This window comes from Erithacus rubecula, assembly GCF_903797595.1.
Source record: "Erithacus rubecula genome assembly, chromosome: 4".
NCBI lineage: Eukaryota > Metazoa > Chordata > Aves > Passeriformes > Muscicapidae > Erithacus > Erithacus rubecula.
Window position 1 is genome coordinate 12174776 of NC_136686.1, and position 23558 is coordinate 12198333.

At 34.6% G+C, this 23558-nt stretch overlaps 1 protein-coding gene across 18 annotated transcripts in view; it reads right to left on the reverse strand.

Annotated features, from left to right (window-relative positions):
* C2CD5 (C2 calcium dependent domain containing 5) overlaps positions 1–23558 on the reverse strand; it is a 56354-nt gene that overhangs the window by 30222 nt on the left and 2574 nt on the right. For 11 of the 18 annotated variants that reach the window (XR_013773943.1, XM_079303407.1, XM_079303397.1 and 8 more), the window contains exons 2-10: positions 22932–23018; positions 21242–21413; positions 19249–19344; positions 18587–18742; positions 16227–16425; positions 13524–13675; positions 10550–10741; positions 8161–8246; positions 2755–2863 (exon numbers count right to left, since the gene is read on the reverse strand). Coding sequence is in view for 17 of the 18 variants with exons in the window: in XM_079303407.1 (XP_079159533.1) it covers positions 2755–2863; positions 8161–8246; positions 10550–10741; positions 13524–13675; positions 16227–16425; positions 18587–18742; positions 19249–19344; positions 21242–21413; positions 22932–23018 (1249 nt within the window). In the remaining variant the exon portion in view is untranslated. Of the gene's footprint in view, positions 1–2754; positions 2864–8160; positions 8247–10549; positions 10742–13523; positions 13676–14637; positions 14763–16226; positions 16426–18586; positions 18743–19248; positions 19345–21241; positions 21414–22931; positions 23019–23558 lie in introns of all 18 variants that reach the window. The other 7 variants (XM_079303400.1, XM_079303398.1, XM_079303412.1 and 4 more) reach the window with 2 other exon arrangements.

The window sequence follows — 23558 nt, forward strand, 5'->3', positions numbered from 1 at the left end:
ACTGAATTTTAGAGCATAATAAGAGCTGCATGGCAACAGTAAATTATCAAGAAGGAAAGTTTCTAGGGGAAACAAGCCCTCAGAGGTCAGCTCTGTACCTTTTTATTGTGCCGCCTTTAAAAATATCAAAGCCTGACAAGGTCTACTGGCTTGGATGCTGCATGTAGAGAAGTTATGCCTGCCTCTCTCCCACAGCACATTATCTCCCCAGAGGTGAAACAATGACAGACAGAAGTCTTCATTTCATCCAGATAGCATCAACTCACCTTCTACAGCTGTGTAAGTTACACACTTGGATTACACTAAGTCTGAATAAAAATACAAGAATATTGGGGTTTTTTTCAAGCTAGGTAATGAAGGATTAAAAAGTTCAAATGATTATGCTTTAAGTCCTGAAACTGGTTGCATTTTACAATACAATTTTATGAACCAACAAAACATAACTAACAGTCTCCCCAAATCAAATCAATAGGCAAAAAAACCCCCAAAAATCCATTACATAAATAAACCCAAACCAAACAAACAAAAAAAAAAACAAAACCAACCCAAACCAAACCAAACCAAACAAAAACAAAAAAAAAACAAAAAAAAAAATCACACCTGAAATGATCCCAACTGTGTAAGGAAGAATCCCTCTAACACTAAATTACTTCCTTCATGGATGCTGAGCTGAAAATATCTATTAAACAAACATCTAAACATTCAGCTTTCCAGATTGATATTAAAATACTCTTAGCAATACTACTTTATACTAAAACAATGGTTTATAATTTTAAAGAAAATCTTCAACAACATGAAAACATGACATTTAGGCATTTGATGATTAAAATTTAAATTTGAAGCATTAACCTAAACATCCTAGAGCATTTCTAATAACTTCACTGAGCTGCCATAATTTCTGTCAGCATATGTAGTACTGAATGACTAATAAAATACCTGAATTGAAACTATTCCAGTCTAGCAGTTTGTATGATCTTGTGTTACCCATAATTCCGACAAAGGCTGAGTTCAAAACAGCAAATTAGTAGATCAGTTATAGAAGCAGAATAGTAAAAAAAAACTACCAACAAGAACACAATTGACAACACCACTCCACAGGAACTGGAAAGACACAGACAGCAGAGTTAATAAGAGGCTGAAATAGAAAGAGAAAAAGGAGCATGCTATAGCAATCTGCCACTAGGTGACCAAAGTGGACAGCATATGGCAATTTTGTCTTATTGGCAAGCTCTTAATCCACCTTCAAATGTTTTCTCCTCTTCCATGTTCTCCTGATTTATTAATTTGCCAGTTAATTTGCTTACTTTAATATTTTACAGACTTATTTGACTCAAATACTTCACAATCACAACTCTATCAGAATTTGCTTCTACTTCTCCGCCTTCCCTCCCACAGCCACGTGTCTTCTTTCCCCCTTTTATTCCCACTACTTTGCAATACAAGTTCCAAGGATAATATATTTTACATTCACTCGTCAGGAGCAATCTGCAAGTCTCACAGGAACACTGCAGATGTGCAAACATGTATCTCTATTTTGTCTTATGTCTTATACTGCTTCTAGTCAGCTGATAAAAAATGAAGGCATGCATAATGCAAGAAATTAGTTTTAAAAAAATTTCTGAGCAAAATGGATTTCTTTTCCATTCCGTCTGACATCTATCACATAGTAAATTTTGCATATCAGAGACCTGTATCAGAAATCTATTGAAAATGTAGAATACTACAATAACTTCATGGCAAAGAAAAACTCACATATTAATTATATTTTGACATTTCTTTAATCTTCTCTTCACTGTGTACATAGATCTTAGAATAGGAAAACAAAAGAGCAACACTGTGTACTAACGTACTTGAAAAAATCCCTTAAAGTAGGAAGATGTAATTCAGATTAAGTTTTGGATTTAATTTCATGTTGCAAATTTAGAGACACTTTAGATCAGCAACAATCTGATATACCTGCCTGGAGAATTGCTTGCCTCAGGCCATAGGAAGAAAATGAAAATACTAGTTTTTTCTACTTGTTTTTAAGGATGTATTTGCATAAACTTCCTTTTATTACTCCTGACTAGTGCATGCAAAACCACTAAAGGTGCTATTTTTATCCTCCTCTGCATTTTTAAGTGCACTGCCAACTCCAACTTTTTCCAAAACATTCCTCATCTGGTCTCAGTTATTAAACCAATCAAGTCTTCAGAGTCAAAAGTCACTCAGTTCTAACATTAGAACTAGGACATGCAAAACATACATGTTCTCTTACTGGGGTTCTCAGGAAAATAATATATAAAAACCTTGAAGTATGGTTCAGTAAAGATTTTTAAGAACAGAAACAAAGTTGTAAAGGTTAAAAACCATGTTGTGAGCTAAATTGTAGGCATTAGTCCTTAAGGATTTCAAGGAGCTGAAAATGGGAAAACATTTATAGTTAAGATCAAGCATTTAATCTCATTTTTATTTCAAAAGAAAACATGCATGAAGTTTTAATCACAAAAAGTGGCAAAAAATTAATTAACCGCTCAATCATTCAAAGCTAGTTTTCAATGCAAAATTACTGATTCTACTGATAATACTTTAATTTGCTAAAATGTTTCTTACTAAAAACATAACCTTTGAGTAACTTACTTTTCAAGCTTAAATGATTATCTGAAATACTCTGCTTTTGATATACATTGTTAGAACAGGTCTATTCGAGCACTGATATGTTATAAAGGTTAGATGACAGGCCTTGTGCAAGAAGTCAATCCTATGCTGACATACCAGGATTGTGGATGCGGTCCAGGAGCTTCACTGAACGAGCACTGACCACTCCCCCAACATGGACAAGAAAGCCTGGTGGGAAGGTCGTCAAGGTAAAAAACGGGAATTCCTGTTATGATTAAAAAAAAACATTAAATGACTGCTTTCCAACCACTGCTGAGTGCCAGATAACATGCAATTATTTGATCCCTTCTCTGAAATACAAGCAAAGCAGTTACACTGGGCCAGACATGTCCTTCAGGCTTACTGAGCACTTCAGAATCACATGTCCTCATGGACCCATTGTATCAGAAAAGCGGAGGTTTTTACACAGTGAGAGAATACTTTTCCCTCACAGAGTTGTTTCTCAGCACAACAGCGATAAATAATCAAAACTTCATATGTTTAGAAGTTAACAAAACCTCTATTGATCCACTTCTACCATGGGTGCTAAACACCAGAATTCTTCTTTCATTAGCTGATAAAAAACAAATGTTTTTCTCTCTTATTAGGTGTTCTTGTTACAAACCGACTGCAGTTTGATTCTGAAGCACAAGGTGAAACAAACTGAAGTCTTGCAAGAATGAGGAATGTCATATTACAAAAAAGCACACCTAAAAAATATCAAAGGACTGCTTTGCTCATAAGCTCTACATACACTAAGTAAATATCCATCTTTTAAAATAAAGCATAGGTTCTGAAACACAACTGCAAGTTCTCAATCTAAGGTGATTCACTTCCAGTTCATAAGTAAAATGAAGAGTTAGGTTTCAGCAACTATGCCAGCTTTAAATTCATAAAAGAAGCAAAGTAATAGCAGCAATTTTTCAAGACACAAATGATGAAATAGAAGTCATATTCAAAGAAGTTGAGCCCAAAACTAGATTTTAATTTCTCCAGAATTGTTCTGTGATATATCTAATATATGCATAATAGCATACTTAAGGGGGAAAGGCAATCAGCAATTCTAAATGCAGAAAGTGAAAAAAAAAAAGAAAAATCATGCAGTCGTGTTTTGTATAATCATAACTGATTAAATGGAAAAAATAAATACCATATTTTTATATGTGAGAAAGTATAGGATAGATTCCTTTCTCACATACTTGGAAACAGTACAATTCAACGGAGCTTCTACCCGAAGAGCACACATGCTGCAGATTTAGCAAGGATCAGGTTCTTCCAGCAATAAATGGCATTAAAAGTCATCCTAAACTAAAGCCCAATATAGTTTAAAAATTATTACTTCAGGTTTCTTGCCACCTTATTGTAAGAACTCTTAGAACTTTTAAAAGGTCCTTCAAACTTCAAGTTTTCTGGATTTTCATTTGGCTCAAAATTTCAAAATTAAGAGGCAAACTTTGAAATCAGCAATCACAGTATCAATAACCAGAAGAAAAAGAAAACCAATCCCAAAACCCAAACCCTGCAGTTTTGCCATATGATGCAATTTAAAAGTAGAAAGATTTCACCCCAGGATTCTGCAAACCTTCTTAACTGATAGGTCTTCAGGAGCAGCAATGGATTCTAGAGACAGATACAGTACAAATTCCCCCAGAAAGTTCTAACAGATTGTAAAGTGCTTTGCAAGTTATCAGAATATTCAAAATACCCAAATATGTGCAGACTGCAGAAATCAATAAAGAAGTTTTCTTAATGTGCCACCTATATGAAATTCCATTAAGCCTATACTACATTTACATTTTATATATACACACACACATTTATACTGTGTTGAAGCAGTATGGAATGAACAAATTAAACAATACTCCATGTTCCAAAGCTTAAACAAATCCAATGTTTTTTAATCTATACGGAAATTCAGAAGCTTTTCCACTTTCTGTTCCTTTCCACAAGACTGTGTATTACAACTTTAACATGTTCGGACTTCCAGTTCACCTGATTCCCTACACTAGAAACCAGGAATAAAACCTCAAATAATAACAACATGGTTTTATCTCAACACTCCCAAGACTGAATTATGAGATATGACAAAATAAGGTGTTCTATCAGTTAACTTGAGCCACAGATAAATCCGGTAACAGACTCCCTGAACCATTCTGACACAATTCTATTAACAATCTCTCATTCGTTCTGACACAGATCATCTATCATTTCACATGACTTTTTTTTCTTTTTTTATCTCATTGAGATATTTTTTAAATTTTACTGTTATATTACTCAAATACAAGTTCCAGCCTCAATTACATGTAAACTATAATAGTTCAAAATTAAAAATCTACAGTTATTTCAGGTAAAACAGAAATTTCAGGGAAAACTAGATGCAGTTTCCAATTTATAAATCCCCTATATTACTGCAATTTGCAAAGAACTCCTTAACATCAAGGTAATGTAATCACAAAGTATTTCAGTATATGACAAACTAGGATGATTTCCAAGCTACAACTGAAGATGGTCAATCATTTTACCAATACTAATTCACAGTCATTGATTGCACAGACCATGAAAGAACTGTAACTTCTAATCCTCAAAACTACACAGATTTTTAGAGCTGGTGTTTGGGGAAAGTTTGATAAAGTTACAATCAAATCCTCAAATACTTGCTTAATACAATGTTTAAAAATGTATACACATACATGTATTGCTAGTGCTCTCCCTTTTTAAGTACATTTAATTCCAAGATGCACAAAACAATGAAGCAGCACATGGAACAAGGCTACACACACATCCTTTTGTGTAAATGCCAGCTGAACCAGTTCTCTGATTCCCTTCCAGTCATTCACTCATTCCCATCCACTCGCTCAGGTAATGATCAGGGGATATGCTCACAGAGAAGTTGGGAGTTAAACCAGTGTAGGGAATTGGTCCACATCAAGATATTGCTCATTTCCTGGTTAATTATTTTTATTCTAAGAACATTTACTGTGCCATCTCACAGGGTGGCCAAACCTTACAGTTTTTCTCGACCTGAACTGAGGGTGGGTAGAAAGTCACTGAAAGAAAAGATGCTTAAGTCAGGATTTCAGCCAAACAAATCTCTCAGAGAATTGCACTTTAACACAACAGATTTCCTGCAGTGCCATTCAGAGATTAAGGCCAACAGATTCCCATTTTGAAAAGGCAGCAGAAAAGATCTCTCAAGCACTTGTAGAATGTAAAAACAAAAAGAAAACAGAATTTGGCCAAGTGGAAGTGAGAGACACAAAAATACCATTGAGAGCAGCTTTTGGCCATTTCTACAAAAACATAGGCTAATTTTTTAGAAGTAAGATAACCTCAAATTTTCGTACTGACGGAAATATAGCATTTATTTTTTAGTTCAAAATATACAGAAAGATAGCTGTGCCACACTTACTCTTGCTATCCACAGATGTCCAGGGAAGTGCTAACAGTTATTAAGGTACAGTGTAACACGTACATGAGTCTTCCACAGCTATATTTTCTACAAGTTTATTTTCAGGGAAGAAATAGGAATATCACCCTTCTTACAAACTCTGTTCGGCGTGCAGTTAGGGTTAAGTAATACACCAAAAACACCTATGGTTAAAAAACCCTGTTGAGACATGCAACTAAATGAACTTATTTTAAGATGCCTTAGCATTACCATATACCCGAATACTCTAAGACTCAAAAGAACTATTTGAGCAACCTGGTCTTGTGGAATGTGTCCCTGTCCATGGCAGGGTGGGTGGAATAAGATGATCATTAAGATTTCTTAAGCTCAAAGTAATTTGGATTTTATTACCTATCTAATACATGTAAAACTATATTACATATACACTGAATTTATTCCTGGTTTTCCCAAATACTTGCTATCCTAACTAATCCAGACAAGTGCAGGGCACTGTTTGTGTGTGTCATATCAAAACAGAGAAAATAACTTATAAATGTTGCTCATTCTAGTTAACTCAACTTGAAGGTAACCAAAAGAGGTAACACCATAGCAAAAACACATCCAATACAAAATTTTCAGAAGACAGAATAAACATATTTTTGTCAATCAACTGTCCACATGCTTTGCTATTACACTATAATAGTCATCAATAACACTCAACATGTCTCCAGCTGATTTTACAGAATTTTTTTTCTACCAGGCAACACAAAGACCATACCAAAATAATGGACAAATCATTTAAATTCTAAAAATACACTAAGAGCTCTTCATTTATATATCTATTGTCTTTAAAAATCTTCCTAGGGAAATAAAAAGATCAGCCATGGAAAGTCTGAAATGCTAGAAAAATCAACGGCAAACAGAAAAAAGGCTTGTTTTAAAGCATTCCTTCAGCCAAATTAAAAAATTAAAAGCAAAAAGCCATGGATTTGTATTCATACCTAAATAAAAATTTTAACTGAAATGCATCAACATGCAAAATATACCGATCTAAAAAACGCTCTTCAAAACAACAAATTAAAAAATTTCTGCATAAACAAAACTACAAAGAAATCTGCAAAGCCTCACCAAAAAAAAAAAAATATATATATATATTTCAGATAATGATTTAGAAATCCAAAATACAACAAGAAAGGAGTCACTTAGTGTCTTTCAACATACCCGCCTTCTATAGAACCTATGAGGCGATCCTCCCTTAGCCATGGATAACACAAGAAATGAGAAGAGAATCATCCACTTACTCATAATACCAGCTGAGTACTTATATTTCACAGACGCAAGTCATTTTGTTCCCAACTAACACATATGCTCCTATGTCACTAGTTTAGGTAGTCATAAATTGCAATTTATTTCTGAGTAGGAACATACTCACATTTCTTCCTTCAAGACACCTCATTATTAACATTTCAATCAAAGCTGAATACAATTTATTAAAAATGTTGCAGTTACCCATCCAAATGCAAACAATTAATTAAAAACACTGGTTTTAATATATAGTCCATTCAGTAGACAGATGGCATTTTTAGTCCAAGAGAGGAAAAGTTTAAATCTATAAGTGTCTTCTACTGCTTGGCAGGTAATTCAGATTCAAGTTCCCAATTAAAGGCTACATTCTACTCCATGAAATGGAGCACAAATTATCAAATCAATTTCCAAAAACTGAAAATTTCCCCAATTCCAAATGGAATTTTCAACTTGTTTAAAGCTATGGCAATATTTCTGAATTTGGCTTCTGCAAAAACTTTATCATCATGTGTTTACTTAAGTATTAAACTTAATATGCATCAGTACCTTAGAGAGACCACACAACAGTAATTTCTCCTTTAACTTCTTAATATCACCGGAATTACTTCAGTGCTGTGCACAGTTAATTGCTCCACTTTTCCTAATGCTTTAGTAATATATTAGTATTTAAAAAACTTGTGTATTAAAAGGCTTTTAAACAGTCAACACTTGTAGTAAGTTCAAACCTAAAATTACACGTTTTCAAACAGAAAGTAACAGCAAACATCTAACATACTACAAGATAAATTTTCACTTCAGTAGACCAGAAATGGAAGTATAAAATGCCTTACCCTTTGCTCCAGAGCTGACTGAGTCTGTTGTCTTAAAAGAGTTTTAAATGGCCCCCCTTCTTTTCCAGCACTCCCACTGCCCATTCCTGAAGAGTATCAGTACAAATGACATTCAAAGAAACATACATTATAATTTGTAATCAAAGGGTGATTTCAAAATAGAAAAAAATGAGTCATTGAAAACAGTCAAATTATCCCCATTTAAGAAAAAAAAAAATCTAAATTTAATTTTGGATTGAGAGTTGTTCTAGATTCTCCTTTTCACATGACTAGCAGTGATTTTTCAGTACTTGTACAAACCCCCCAATCTAAGATCTTTTCCTGCTGAATTAAAATCAACTTTTAAATATAAAAACTTAAAGATGTGACTTTAAAATTCTTTCCTATGACATGTAACTTCTTTTTATTTTCTTGTAAAGTCTTAGGCCTAAGACTTAAGTGTAGATCTACTTTACACATAAAGTTTTTACATAACCAGATTATCTGCCCTTATCAAAAAGTCTCTCTGTCAGACTACTCTATAGTTGTGTATCTCTCACTAATATTACAATATTTTTATTTAACAGAAGCAATGAAAAGCTGGTTTTCAGAGAGTTTGAGGTAACTAAACCACTTTTCCTAACTACTAGTAGGAGACTGTACACATAATTACAGCGGCAGTTACATAATGCATGATTAAAAACAAGAAGAAAATACAAAGGCAATACATATCCTTTGATTTGAAATATAAACTCTGAAAAAAATACAAATTACTTTATGCAACGAAATACTCATCAGATTCATTCAAATAAGTTAAGGGCTACTACTGCTTAGCATTTAAAACTACACTTATTTGTTTACTGTGTTTGCACACACATAACCTGCAAATTTTCTGCAAACAAATATGAGATAAATTCCAATTTTATGTAATATGATAATTTTCTCTTTTCTTTCTTTCAGATTTTTACCTACAGCCCCGTACCCCCTAACCACAGGAGTTTTTGTGCAGAGAAAGTTTATCAGATTCACTAACATCATTGTTGTTGAATTATTTGCTATGAAGGACATGTCCCCTTAAGAGAGCGTGTTGAGATGCAGGTTATGTGTCTGACAGGAAATTATGAGTTCTGTGATTAAAAATCACTGAAGTAAACACATACCAAGATTGTGTTTTTCTTAAAGAAAACACAATGCTAGAGAATCAGATTTTCTTGGTAATGTCATGCCTAAAAACACATTATCATTGCTATTCCATATATCTAATGACATCAGGGCTAACACTACAAAGCAAAAATAAGCTCCTAAGTAGTACAGGAAAGCAGAGCATAAAAAAAAAAAGGTGTCAGGAGCAGGATGAAATACAAACACTACAGTGCAAACAGTTAGCAATGAAGCCAAGATTTACATTTCCAGAATTTGTAACTAATTCAACATAATAATTTCTTGCTACTATTATTTTTCTTCTGATCAATCATATGACAAGGATGAACAAAAGTAAATACACATCAAAGTGCAGTTACTTGTTTTAACCAAAGACCGGAAGACCTAGAAAAAATACTAGACTTAATAATGTATGCAAATTCATTCCTAAACTCATTCATTCATTTTTAAGAGTTACTAAGCTACAATTACCATATAATTAGATAAAAAAAACACTACAATTTTTAACGAATATTTTTAGCTGTTCTTGGATAAGGAAACAAAAATATTAGTATCTGCATAGTCCCATTAAACATGATTAAATTGCTTTTACTATTTAGCATTGATTGTAAACATCACTGTCAGGGACTATACAATATTAAATGCAGACAAACATAGCATAAATACTACATATGAAACAAACTCAAAAAAAAATACAAAACAACCAAAAGAGTTTCTACAAAAAAAGCACAATAATATCAACTATTTAATTGAAATCTATGAAAATAATACATGTCAGTGAAATGAAAAAGAGGGCAATAGAAGCAAAAACCATGGGCTTTGTTTAAGAGGTTAAATTAAAAAGTAGAGTTGGTAGCATCTGATAACCATTATTTCAGCAAATTATGAATGAATTCACAAGCAAGTGAAATGATCATTTACTCCATGCAAAATGCAGGAACAACAAAGTGAAGAGAATATGTGGGATTACAAATGAAGTAAATTACTTCAGTCCAATTAGCAAAGGGTATTTTTCAAGGGTAAAGAAAAAATTCTTTAGCATAAATGACATTGTTCAAATCGTCTAAGAAGTTCTGAAGGTGTTTCAAGCTTCTGGGGCAGAGGTGAGAGATAGAATGAATAGTCATGTAGCCAGCAGTTTTCAGAGGCTAACTGAGCAAACCCAGGGTTATAGAAGCATCTGTGTGTTAATCAAATAACAACATTTCATTAAAAGTTTCTTTAAAAGGCCATAATAGATAGATCCTACCAGAAGCAGCCAGAAGCAGCTCTTCAGTGAAAGAAACACTTTTCCTCAGAACAACTGGGCTGACATGGCTAGAGTGTAGAGGTTTAATGCTAGAACCCGAGAGGAGGAGACAGGACTTAAGATGTGGGGAATCACAAGAGAGTGTAGGGGAGCTGGGAAACAGGAAAATCCTAGGTCCCTGTGGGGAAGGTGCTGTGGAAGAAAGTAATAGAGACAAAGATGTAGATTCAGAAGATGACTAAAGAAACGGACAAAAGAAATCAAAATGAAGCATTTTTGTTTTCTCTGAATGAATCAACACTTACTGCAAATTATTTCTCTGCATACAAAGAAATGGAATGACAATACAGCTCCACAATGTGCATGAGAAGCATGTTTTTAAAAATCATTATTTGATCAACTTTATTTTGAAATTAAATTTTTTAGAGACATGGTAATTAGACATTTTAAACGTCAAACAATTTGACAGCAAATAGTATGGAGTAAAATGTAAACAACAGAGTCTTTGCACACATTTAATGTAATTACTTCCATATCTTGGTAGAAAAGTTTATTTTCCAAAGAGGTCATGGATTTGTTTTATGATTTTTCAGAGTAATGATCTTGTAGAATTCTAAGTTCCCACCAAGAAAAGGAGTTCCTACCTTCTCCATTTCCTCCAAACATATGCTATGGCACATCAGAATGTATCATCTGATTAAAAGACATCAGGCTTTTTGCTAGCCTGACTCTGTTCATTTGCAGTGGCATGAAACATATCCCTACTCCCAGAATTGTAACTTCAAATCCAAACTCAGCAAATGTATTTATAGACCAGAATGGATAACACAAGCACAACTGTATTTCACAGAAGATATCAAGGTAACGTTCTCCTTGGAGAATTTGGAGCTATTGCAAATTAGATGCTTTAGAAGATCCAAGTTTCAAACTCCAGTGTTTTGTACTGGTAAATTGTGATTTCTGCACCATTTCTCAGGTTAATCTCCATGTCAGACATGTCAGCACACTACCTACCTAACTGAGAAATAAAGAAGAATATAATATACTGCAGAAGAGATGGGCATCTCAAATTTCATAAAGTTTGATGTGTCACATGAAAAGTCTGCATTTCTTAACTTTGTGTAACTAAGATCACCAACTTACATACTGAGATATTTGAACTTGTTAAAAGCCTTGGGAAATTAAAACAGAGGTCTAAACATATACAGTAATTGTTAAGAACAACATACTGAATTTAGTATGTTACGGAAGTGTCTTCTGGATGTCATCAAATTTTGATGATAAGCAAATGACTCATGAGATATTGTCTTTTTAATCTATTAAGATTCAAACTTGAGTTTATCACAACAAGATACAGAATTTTTAAATGTAACTAGCAAATCCTCTTTAGACAAGTTTCAGTAGCAGAGTTAAAAACTGCCAAAAAGACAGTGCTAATAAGCAAAATTATGCCCAGTTTGTTTTAATACTAGAAAGATAGCTAAAAAATATCTTTACATACTTGAAAAATCCCTACAAATAAGAGGCACCAATTACATAACCAGTTTCAGTTATGAAGGAACTGACTAAAGACAACAGGGTTCATTCACCTACCTAATATTGCCAGGAAATATATAAGTCTGCTGCTTTAAAACCTAAACACATTCACAGTGAGTTGCCAAATGCCTAAATTCACAGCACTTACATCTATAAAGATTCCCACCTATGTTACATTTAAATCTTTTACATGACATGATCTTTACCATGGAAAATCTGATCAAAAGAAACAGGTTTTCTAATACTCAGTAAACTAAAGACATGAATTTGGGGTGCCCCTAAGTAATAAGCATCCAGTTATATCTGCAGATTCTTTAAATAAACTACTATGATATGTTACTCATAGGACAGACATCCTTTAAAAAGGTCAAAAAACATCAAGTGCACTTTTTTTGCTTGTGTGTTTTAAAAATGGGACAGAGAAGACAGGACTAAGAAAGACTGCCTCCTAACTGGGAATATTTTTAACACAGCTGGGAAATAAACTGACAAAATATTTAATACAACTCCATTAGAATGCAATATTCAACTCATCTGCTGAGAAAAATTTTTGAAAGAAGTGCTATCAAGTAAAGCTGAACCAACTATTTTAATATGCTTAAAAATTGTCTAATTAGATGGAGCAAGAATGTTCTGAGTTTCAAATATCACAATTTAAAAACTAATCACACTTCTAGAAACAATTCTGCAAAATACTTTGTCCTATGGTAGCAAAATTCACAACATTGGTCATACAAAGAAAAATAAACATACAATAATTGAGCTGTGCTGACATTATTGCTGACATGATTCTAACCACAGACTAAAAAATAAGAAGGGAGAAAAAAACAAGTTGAAAAAATTATGATAAAGCAATGGAGAAAGAAAAATGCTTTTTGAAGATGGCTGAATTACTTCTAATGTAATTTAAGTTGCTTTCAAAGTGTATACTGTGTTTGTAAAGCTATTTCCATATACCAAGAGAATAACAAGGCAGTGGCTGCTACATGTCTAGTCTTGAATTTGCAAAAGAGTTAAAAATTAGACAAATGTATGAAGTAAACCTAGGGTACAACACAATAGGCGTGAAGGCTGCATAGTTTTAATAACACCATCCTTAACATACTGTGGTGAGAAATATACTCCTATGATCTGTGATATGAAATGGAGGAAATAAGAAAAAGGTAATTACTTAGGACTCTCTTCATGCTCTGAAGTGTTTTGACTTGAATATAGTTGTGGTACAAAAACAATTTTCATGTTATCCAGGACAGTGGAAATACCGACAGGATTGAAATTTTGACCCTGCAGAAATACTTTTGAGCTTGAGGTGTGCTGTGTGAGGTCTTCAATTTTCACATCATTTTGATAACTTAAATGCCAAAAAGCAAAAAGGCGTTGAATGAAAATATTAAAAGAGAAACACAACTTAAACAAAAAGTGGGTGGAAGTGCCTTACCAGTTTTGGGTGTCAAACTCAAATCTGTGTCAGAAGAAGAGGACTGTCGACTGTAGGACTTGGAAGGTGAAAAGGAATAGGTTTGGTTTTTCAGAGGGGTGGAGGGTCCTGATGAATATGTATTGGGATTGGGATCTTCATTGAAAGGAATCCTGCCAGAAGAAGGTGGAAACATATTCAGTAATCCTGTGCCAAAGGACCTGGCTGACAGCAGCATGATCCAAACACCAGGATGGGACTGGGGCAGGGCCAGCAGTTATTCCTTAGGTGCGAGGCTGGGAATGAGGCCAGAGGCAAAGAAATGCTGTTTTACCCTCTCAGCATCCTACAGAGAGATGCTCGTCATCTACAATGAAACAATTAAGCCAAATGAAAGGCATGAGATGTGACAAAAAATTTTATATATATATACATATACATATATATATATATGCAAAATAAAAAAATTGAAAAGTTTATGACTTAAAAATCTGATCCAATACACAATGTTTTGAGTTAGTTTAATAAAGAAAAAATGATTTTAAATTATAGCTGTGTTTATACATATTTATACACTTATGTATATACACATATGCATTTTAAGGTAAAAAAAATATATGTTTCCTTATCCTATAGCATCAGCAGCATGCCACAGCTAAAAACAGAGCAAAGAGGAGAATCTTTATGGGAACAACTCTATTGACAAACAGTTTACTTATGCACAGCTTGACTTACCTGCTCTCTAAAACCATCTCTTCCACAAATGGCACAGACCCTTCCTTGAACCATTTTAAAACCCACTGTATCTGAATTATGTTTGAAAGCAATTAATCAAATCGATGTTTCCCAGTTACATCACCTCATTTTTTTACTTAGTTTCAGAGGAAGCAAGAGCATGTTAAGGTGAAGAGTGTGGCTTTGTGGAAGAGACTCCAAGGCATCTCCAAGAAACTATTCTGCATTTGCTTGAACTGCTGTACCCTGGGTGCTTCTTCCCTGATAATAGAAGGTGTGTCCACAAGGAAATGAAGGTAGAAATATGGTACCTGCCTACACTGCCTGCCTGCCTGCCCTTTGGGACCACTGTGCCTGTGGGCTGCCTCTCCCCAACTTTGGAGTGTGAGCAGTCTCATACCAGTGTAGATGAGAGTGGGAACAGACACAGAGAAGTTCTGAGTAAGTCGTGAGCCAGTAGCAGTGTGAATTGGACTGTTGTGAGTCGAGCGGCATCCATGGCTCGGCGGATGAACCAGCGGAGACCTGAGAGAATTTGCAGCCAAGGTGGAAGAAAAGAAAACAATACATACAAACAGGTTGCAAAGTTATGTTATCAATGATTTCAGGGAAGTTTAGCTAGAGGAGATCTCTTACTCTAAGCAGACTCTAAGAATTTCAATTCCTAGCATGCAAGAGTCCAGATGAAATAAAAGGAGGAAAAGGAACAGCTTAAGCACTTTCTTGCATTATTGCTTTTTGGCAACAGGCCATTAAGTTAGTAAAGCCAAGAATAAGAAGAATCAAATTAGTTGATTTTGCTGCCTTAGAGAAATGGTCCCATCTTTTGAACTGAGACAATATCCATCACTGAGTTGAACATGGATAATTTGGGAGGTGGAATTTCCGTACTTTGCTGCAGAGTGAAAAGCCACTGGTTTATTTATGGGTGCTTTTTAAGTTGATAATTACCAGGTATTTTTTGTTTTTAACCACGACACTGCTGTTCTATGCTGCACTGTATCCAGAAGTTCTTTTAAAAGCCATTTCTTAAAATCAAGACAAGCCAAACAAGCCATGCCATGAAATAGAAACCAGTAATTTTTAAAGGTCAGTTCATATTTTGCAAAATTTTGCAGAACAATTGATGTCTGCACAACAAACATGCCTCATCTCTATTGCAGTGACACAACAATTCAAGTTAATGAAAATGGCTACTTTAATTAATACATCTAGAAATACAGGATATGTAATACACTTCTTGGTGCAGTTTTTTCCTTCCTGGATTGCTCTACCCAACAGAAAATAACTAAATAATAATCCACACAAAAAAGTATCAACAGTTGCATGTAAAGAAGACCAAAAGTATATTTCTATTAATTTGTATGCATATCAAAATACTGCCTTCAAACTGTTTGGTGGTGTAGTACATACGACAATAATCACAAAATTCTACTTCTCATTGTAAAAAGATTTTCTCTGCAAGCTGTCTTGCCATAGTCCTACTTGTTTTACAACAGTGAAAATCAAAGCACGATAAAAGATGAGATCTCTTTGGGGTCATTGTCTAAATCATTGCCAGAACCATCAGAATTCAAAATTTATCTTCTCTTATAAGCTCCTAAACTTTTAAACTTGAACCAAAGGTATTCTGTGAGAAGTCCTCACAAAAATGTTCATTGCACAAACACAGCATCAAAGCAGAACCAATTATAGTTAAACTGGTAGATTACAAGCCAAGGATATGTAGCACTATTGTTAAATAAATACAAAGAAAATCATCTTAAATAAAAATTACCACTCCAGCTTCTACTGAAATAACAAGTCATCCAACCTAAAACATTTCAGAATTGTAGAATATAAAACTGGGTTGCAGACATATAAAACTATAAAAGAAAAACAAATTCTGGGGAAAAAAAAAAGAAATCACACCAGTTATGAAAAACTGAATGAGTATGAAAAGAAGAGAGGTGAAACTTGTTTCCCTACAAGCTACTAATTCATACTTACTCCTTCATTTCTTTGGATGGGGAGTTACATGCAGGTAAAAATGCTGATGTATTACTTAATTTATCCAATGTGCAGGCTGTTCCTATGGCTCTCACTACGAGTCCAGACTCTCCCTCCAAATCAAAACACTGCAAATAACCGACAACAGCATTTCCTCTCATTTCAAGCACCTTCAAGCCAATTTTCCTTTGCAATTCACCTACAAAACAAAAGGTAAAGAGGTCATAGTCACAATGAACTTCTTCTATTCTCTTTTGTCGTCTTTGACCTCTACTTTTGGAGTGCCAGCCAAGTCAGAAGAAGAGGTAATAAATCCAATCCTACAAAGCTAGGTCAAGGAGCCAGTCACAACTGTCTCCTACAACACTGTGTGATACCAAGGACTTACACAGCTTCTTTTCTTTTTTCTCCAAATCCATTGTGATTGCCAAAACTTGTCATTTCAAAGGTTTTTTCAGTTTTTTCCCACTAGTCTTTATTTTCAGTAGGCTTTTAAAATCTTTTTTCTACTTTTTCAGAGACAGAGGTCGGTCATTCTGCAACTCACATAAGTTTCTAAATACTTCATATAGTTCAAAACAACGCAGTATCTTTGAAATCTATATAAACAGGCATCTATAATTTCTTCATTTACCAATTTATTTAAGCATATGTCAACTTAATTCCTACTTTTTGCCTCTCTACTGCTAATGAAACACTACCATTTCAATTAACAGCACACAAGGACTGAAAGACTGACTATAAGAAACTATGGTCTGCCATTGATGTTTTTTTAGGAGGACATCATTAGAAAATTGTTCTATGTAGCTGGATTGTCTTGGTAATAACTAATGTGGAAAATATCATCTCTCTTCTTATGAAAATGGAAGATTTCCAAAATCCTCAGTTAACAAACTGAAAAATCCTCACTGTCACAAAGGATGGCCTAACAGTCCTAATGACACTGCTGCTGAGAAATCATGTGGAATGAAATGGGCACAAAATCACCGAATTTCCAGAGTTGGCAGGGACCCACAAGGATCATTTAACTCCCAGCTCTAGTTTCTATTGCTTTCTTGAAGTTTGATTCTAAAATTACCAGCACAGGTTAATACTGTAAACTTCTTAATTGAAACCATGCCTGTATGGTCTTGAAAAAAACTCTATGGTTGAGATAGAGTATGAAAGTTTCTTTTTAACTTAACACATAATGACAAAGATCTGTGAAATAGCCTGGCTCACTCTCAGATGTTAGAGACTTCTTCAAGATTCTTTACATGTGACCACCAATAACAGTATTGCACTGTATATCACACATGAGGTTAAACAGTATTGCTGTGAGTTCTTTTGGATTTTTAGCCTCTTATCTATGCCATGAATAAACTCTAGCAGAATACTTTCTCCACCTGCACTATTTATGCACGGCAAGAAATATGCAAATATGAATTCTGTAAACTAGTATGGGGGCTATACTAAAAAAAAGTCTTCATGTTAGTTATGACGACAGTTTACTTCACTTTTTCCCTTACAGCATGCTGGCCTTCCCAAGGGAGGTACATCTCCATAATTTTTTATGTTGTCCCATTTACTGAAGATCTCAAGGACACCTTTCACTAGACCAAGTTGCTCAGAGCCCCATTCAACCTGGTCTCGAACTCTTCCAGGGATGAGGCAGACACAGCTTCTCTGAGCAACCTGCACCAGGGTCTCCCCACCCTCACAGGGAAGAATTTTGTCCCGATACCCAATCTAAACCTATTCTCTGTCAGTTTTAAGCCATTCCTCTTGTCCTATCACTCCAGGCCCTTGCAAATAGTCCCTCTCCATCTTTCTTGTAGCTTCCTTTCAGGCACTGGAAGGCCACCAAAGTCATTCCAAGGCCTTCTCTATGCTAGGCTGAATAATTCCAATTGTCCAATTCTTTCCTCACAGGACATGCTTGAGAAACAATGAACGAAGCCTGACTTCAAGGAGATGGGATGGGTACCCTAAGTATTGATGCACACTGTATTTGAAAAAGTGCATATTTGTTCACATACTTTAAAAGGCTCAAAGAGGGTAAAGCTCATTACTTTAATTGTTTGAGTCAAAATTCTAGTGATACTCCTCACATGGGTTAAGAATGTCTTCAAAAAAATTTCCCAGGTTTTTGTGACCTTTTGCTAAAAGCAACCAAAAAATTAGGCAGAAGCATGGCCTCACCAAGAAGTGAGAAAAAAATAAGAATCAGTCATACTGTCCATAAGTTAGAAATACATAATCCACAGAAACAGAAGACACAATTAACAATAAAACTCATACACAATCTTAAGCATATTGCATTATTTAAATCCTGAACATTTTTACAAGTAGTAATAACCATTAAAGCCCATGTTTAATACCTGACATGAGTGAAATAAGTCTTTGCCGAGCCTCATTCGATGCCCTGGGAGTGCGGATTCTGTCTATCCACTGGTACTCTGGGTCCTCATTAACTACAAGTTCTTCCACAAACCCATGAATAATTACTGCTCTGTAACACTTAGGAATAGATGTAGCTGTTAAAAAAAAAATATATAAAAGATGTAAGATATAGGTCTATGAGCCAAGGATAGCAAGAAAAACATCAAATTACAAATAAAAGTGATTTCAGAAAGTTTACCAGACAATTTTCTGCGAAAATGTGGATATACCAAGGAAGTTTTATTCATGATATCATGGAACCCTGATAAGAAAACTGTCCAGTGTACCAGTTACAGCATGTACCATTGTGAAGCCTTTTCACTTTGTACCTTTTTAAAAGGGTATGGACCCAAAATAACACCATGTGTGTATGCACAGGCACTGAAATGCAACCTAGGGACATTAAAAAATCCCATCATTTAATTACATTGTTCTGAAATGTGAAAAATAAAAACATATTAAAAAGGAAAAGCAATTTATGTCAATGTTATCTCTACTAGGTTTATGCAATGAGCTGGTAAGAGAAGCGAGATCAATAGAAGAGGAAAAGAAAGGGAGTGAAAAAGTTTTTTGTTCAAATAAACTTTTTTCCTCTACTTACTGCAAAAAAATTTGACTCCACAGGATGACTGCCTAAATCTGTTCAAATCATTGAAGAGATCCACTTTCACCACCACATTAATCTCCCCACGTATACCTATCAATAAAAACCAAACAAATACCAGAAGTTATAACAATATAACTGTATCAATACAAAACTAGGCCCATAAACTATTTTCTATCATTAGTAATTAATGCCAGAGGAGCAAGAAGCCATATCATTGCCTCACAAGTCTGCTGCAGAGACACTGACTCAGAGGAAGATTCTAGTTCTGCCAAGCCTTTGAGGCTGAAGTCATGAAAGCAACATTCCTCAAATGCCCACTTGCACTAAACAGAACTTTGTAAGAAAGATGGGACTGGGGAAAGAAGCCATCAGCCTCTTGATGCTGCAGTGGCCTCTGCTGCAGGGTGCCCTCTCTGCTCAATTTCCTCCATGAAACTCTTTCAAAATTGCAGTAAAGCTCCTCTCTGAAGTTCAACCCAAAGAGAAAGATTTAAGGTCTTTTCTAGAACCACAAAGTGGCATAGGAAGTGTTTGCAAAATACTTTAACTGTAACAAGAAATATATAAAAAATAAGGTTTTGTAGACCTTTTAGACAAAGCTTAATTTTCAACTATGACTAAACCTTACTAGAAAAGGACTATTTTCTAACACAGAACCATTCCTTTTTGACTTCTCTACTTTCCTGTTCTGAGCTTTTTCTTCTTTTTCCCCGCCCAGTAACAAAATCATTTCACATATAGGTTCTGACATATTGAGGACTAAACTTCCTGATGAGTCTGATCTCTACTGTCTTCAGAAGTCTTTACCACATCAGCATATGACACTGAAAGAGCAGTACTGGATTTGTTGTTCAACTCAAATTTTACTGCAATAACATCAGCCGCATCTCCCTTCCAGAATGCCAGTAGAAAGAGGCCTACAGTTATTATAAAAGAAAACGCCTCAGGTTTATATATTTTCACAATCATGTCAAGGTGAAAAAAAATTAATACAAACTTATGAATATTATTATTTTTTAAAGCAGCATCAATTAATGTTTGCCAAGAGTCAAGATAATTAGAATCCCGGGCTATGAGCATGAAAATAGGAGAATTCCAATTTAAATTAAATAGAAAAAAGTTGTGAAATACCAACATATCTGGAAAAAATAGAGAAATCTAACTCTCTCTAGCTTACCAGCTGTACACATCTTGAAACAAGTGTTTGCATCATTTAGCTCCAGAAGAAAGCGTGTGATAGGAAAATGTGCATAGGACAAAACGGTAATTTAAAAAACACATGCAATATTTCTCAATATCTGTTCACTATAGCTGATTTAAATGCAAAAAATACTTTGCATCAGTTATGATGAGCATCTGCTGATCACCATTAATTATTTCCCAACAAATGCTCCGCACTAAGGCATTCAAGCAGCAAGTTAATTGCTTTAAACTAACACTGGCTCCCTAAAACAAAAGCTATTTCACAAAAATCAAAAGCAAAAATTTCATTAATTTTATTTTCTCATAGCTTCAAGACATTCTGATGAAAATCCACCTAGCACTGAGAGCACTTACTGCAGGAAAAAGGAATTTCATGGTGTTGAAAGCATCTCACATCCTGTCCCTTCATCTCAACTGAAGTTTATCCAAATCCCAGGAAGGCACACTTCAAGTAACTTCAGCAAAATTACATGTGTTTAGCACACATGTGGTAATTGGACAACTATATCTGAGTCTTTTTTTTTTTTTACATCTGAAATTTGCAGTAACCAGTGAAGATTTTTTCCCACTTGTCACAAGTCTTATGGAAGGCATTCTGCCAAGCACCAGAATTTACTTCTATGCCAGAAATTCTCTAATGTCAGAAAACAAGGGGGGAAAAAAGCCAAGAAAAGTAGTTTTTCAACTCCAAAGCTAAAGTTATTACAGATTTCTGAGGACAGCTTACAAGATTATAAGAAGCAGATAACATTTCAAAAGACTGTTTTAAATTAGCAAATCTTACCATGAATGGTATCATAAATTGGAAACCATCCTGAAATAACCGTTGCTGCTTCACTATAGAGCAAAGGATCAATATCTATGTACACTTTGCCAATGGCATCATTGGCACTGTATGTATCATGATCAAGAACTGTGATCTGGAGAGGCTCATCCTGGAGCTCTTCATCATCTACCTGGAAAACAAATATTAACCTGGAATCTGAGTATTTAAAAATGTGCAGGGAAACACTGCTGAAAAACAAACACAGAAGAGAGTTATGAACAGTGACCTGACACAGATAAATCTGTAATTTCAGTTTCCTGAAGCTAAACAACATATACACTATTTTGATTTTATCCTTCAGAGACTGGCGAGATACTGAAAACAGAGCTACCACTGGGAGAAGAACAGAAAAGCAAGATTACAATGATTATTCATTTTAAAATCCCACAATATTTTAAGTCATACTTCCTAGATTGTTCACTTATCTCCACAATACATGGGGAAGGGGAAGGGGAAGGGGAAGGGGAAGGGGAAGGGGAAGGGGAAGGGGAAGGGGAAGGGGAAGGGGAAGGGGAAGGGGAAGGGGAAGGGGAAGGGGAAGGGGAAGGGGAAGGGGAAGGGGAAGGGGAAGGGGAAGGGAATTTAAGATAAAATACCTCAGAGAACTATTATACTCTAAAGATTATGGCATTCTCATCACTGGTCAGTGGCTTAAAAAAAGATATTTTACACAGCCTGCAGTAAAAATTCAGTAATTCTACATATGCAATTTCCTAAACAAATGCAATAATCCATCTACAGATAACAACTATTTTCTTTTAGGACTGAGAGAGACATCCAAAGCTTTTTGTATTCAGTGTCACAAACCAAGAATTAAGTTTGCTAACTGCAATGGAATGACTCATGTAAGTGTTTGCAGAATTGTGATATTGCCTTACAGCAAAGTAAATGAATCAGAACTACACATTTAAGTGTTTCAATAATTAATTTCTTCTAAAGACAATTCTCATTTTCTAAGTAGTAAAAAAACATAGTAACTAAAAAGGAACATGTAAACACTTGTTCAGGGCATATGTCAAAGGACATCAACAAATTAGATCCTGGAAAGCAAGAAGCAATTACAGGAAAATGCTAAGGAAACAGGAAGAGAAAGTGTCCAATAATTGTTGTCCAAGCTCTTCATTTTGTTATCTTCCCACTGAAATTTTCCATTTTCTCCCTTAACAAGTGTATTATCTTTGCAACCAAATGTAAGGCTTCAAACAACAATTAACTTTCCTTGCTAAATGAAAAAACAAAACAAAACAAAAAAAAAAACAAAAAACCCCCAAAACACAAAAAACTTACAAGAATACCTGTATTTTCATATATATGTATTTATTTGTACATACTTGTACTGATACCTGTCTTGAAAGGCCCTGCTACATTTCCTTCACCTTCACTGTAGCATTCTCTTTTCTAATAGAACAACATTTAAGCTGGATTCAACCTGGCAAGCTTTTATCTTCACAAACACTCCTAAAAAGTCAATGAGACGCCCTTAGCAAACAAAGTCTGACTAGAGCTGGGTCTGCTGAAAAGGCTTTGTGTATTTAAACACAAATACGCTTCAGTGCTCAAAACTCATTTTCCGCTTGAAATGCAATTATTTAATTAAGGGCACCTAAACCAGAGTGTCTATATAGGCAAACTTTAAAAAAATACTTACTTCAAATTTGAACCACTCAGAATTCCACTGAGGATTAAGTGATTTGGGATACACGTCTGTCTTAAACGTTGTATTTCCAAATTTCACCTAAAAATACAAACATTCAATTATCAATTGCAAATATTAATACAAGAATTTTGAAACTCATTGAATTGACAAATGCAAATAATTTAAAATACATATTTCAACAAATTGTTTTCTTTTCACTGAGCGGCTTTTAAAATCAATTTAAATATATCAGTATCCATTAGCAATGACATTTCCAATCAATCTCTCTCTCATCCTATCATAGTGTCAAAATTGTTTCTTTTCCTCCTCAATCATTTGAGAGGAAAAAAAAAAAATCACTCACCACTATACTGGCTATTCAAAGTCACTTTGCATACTCTCCTTGCCATCTATAAGGAAAAATATTAAATTTTGATAGTTTATAACCTATTACTCTTCTTTCTAGGATTTTTCAATCAGCTTCACAGACAACTGATGAAATAAATACAAAAACACACTGGATTTCAAATAGGACTACTATTAGTAGAAAGAGGACTACTAAAAATTAATTTTCCATACTTTTGTTACTTATTGCACCTTCAACCACATAATAACCCACTTCAGCAGTACCCATATGAT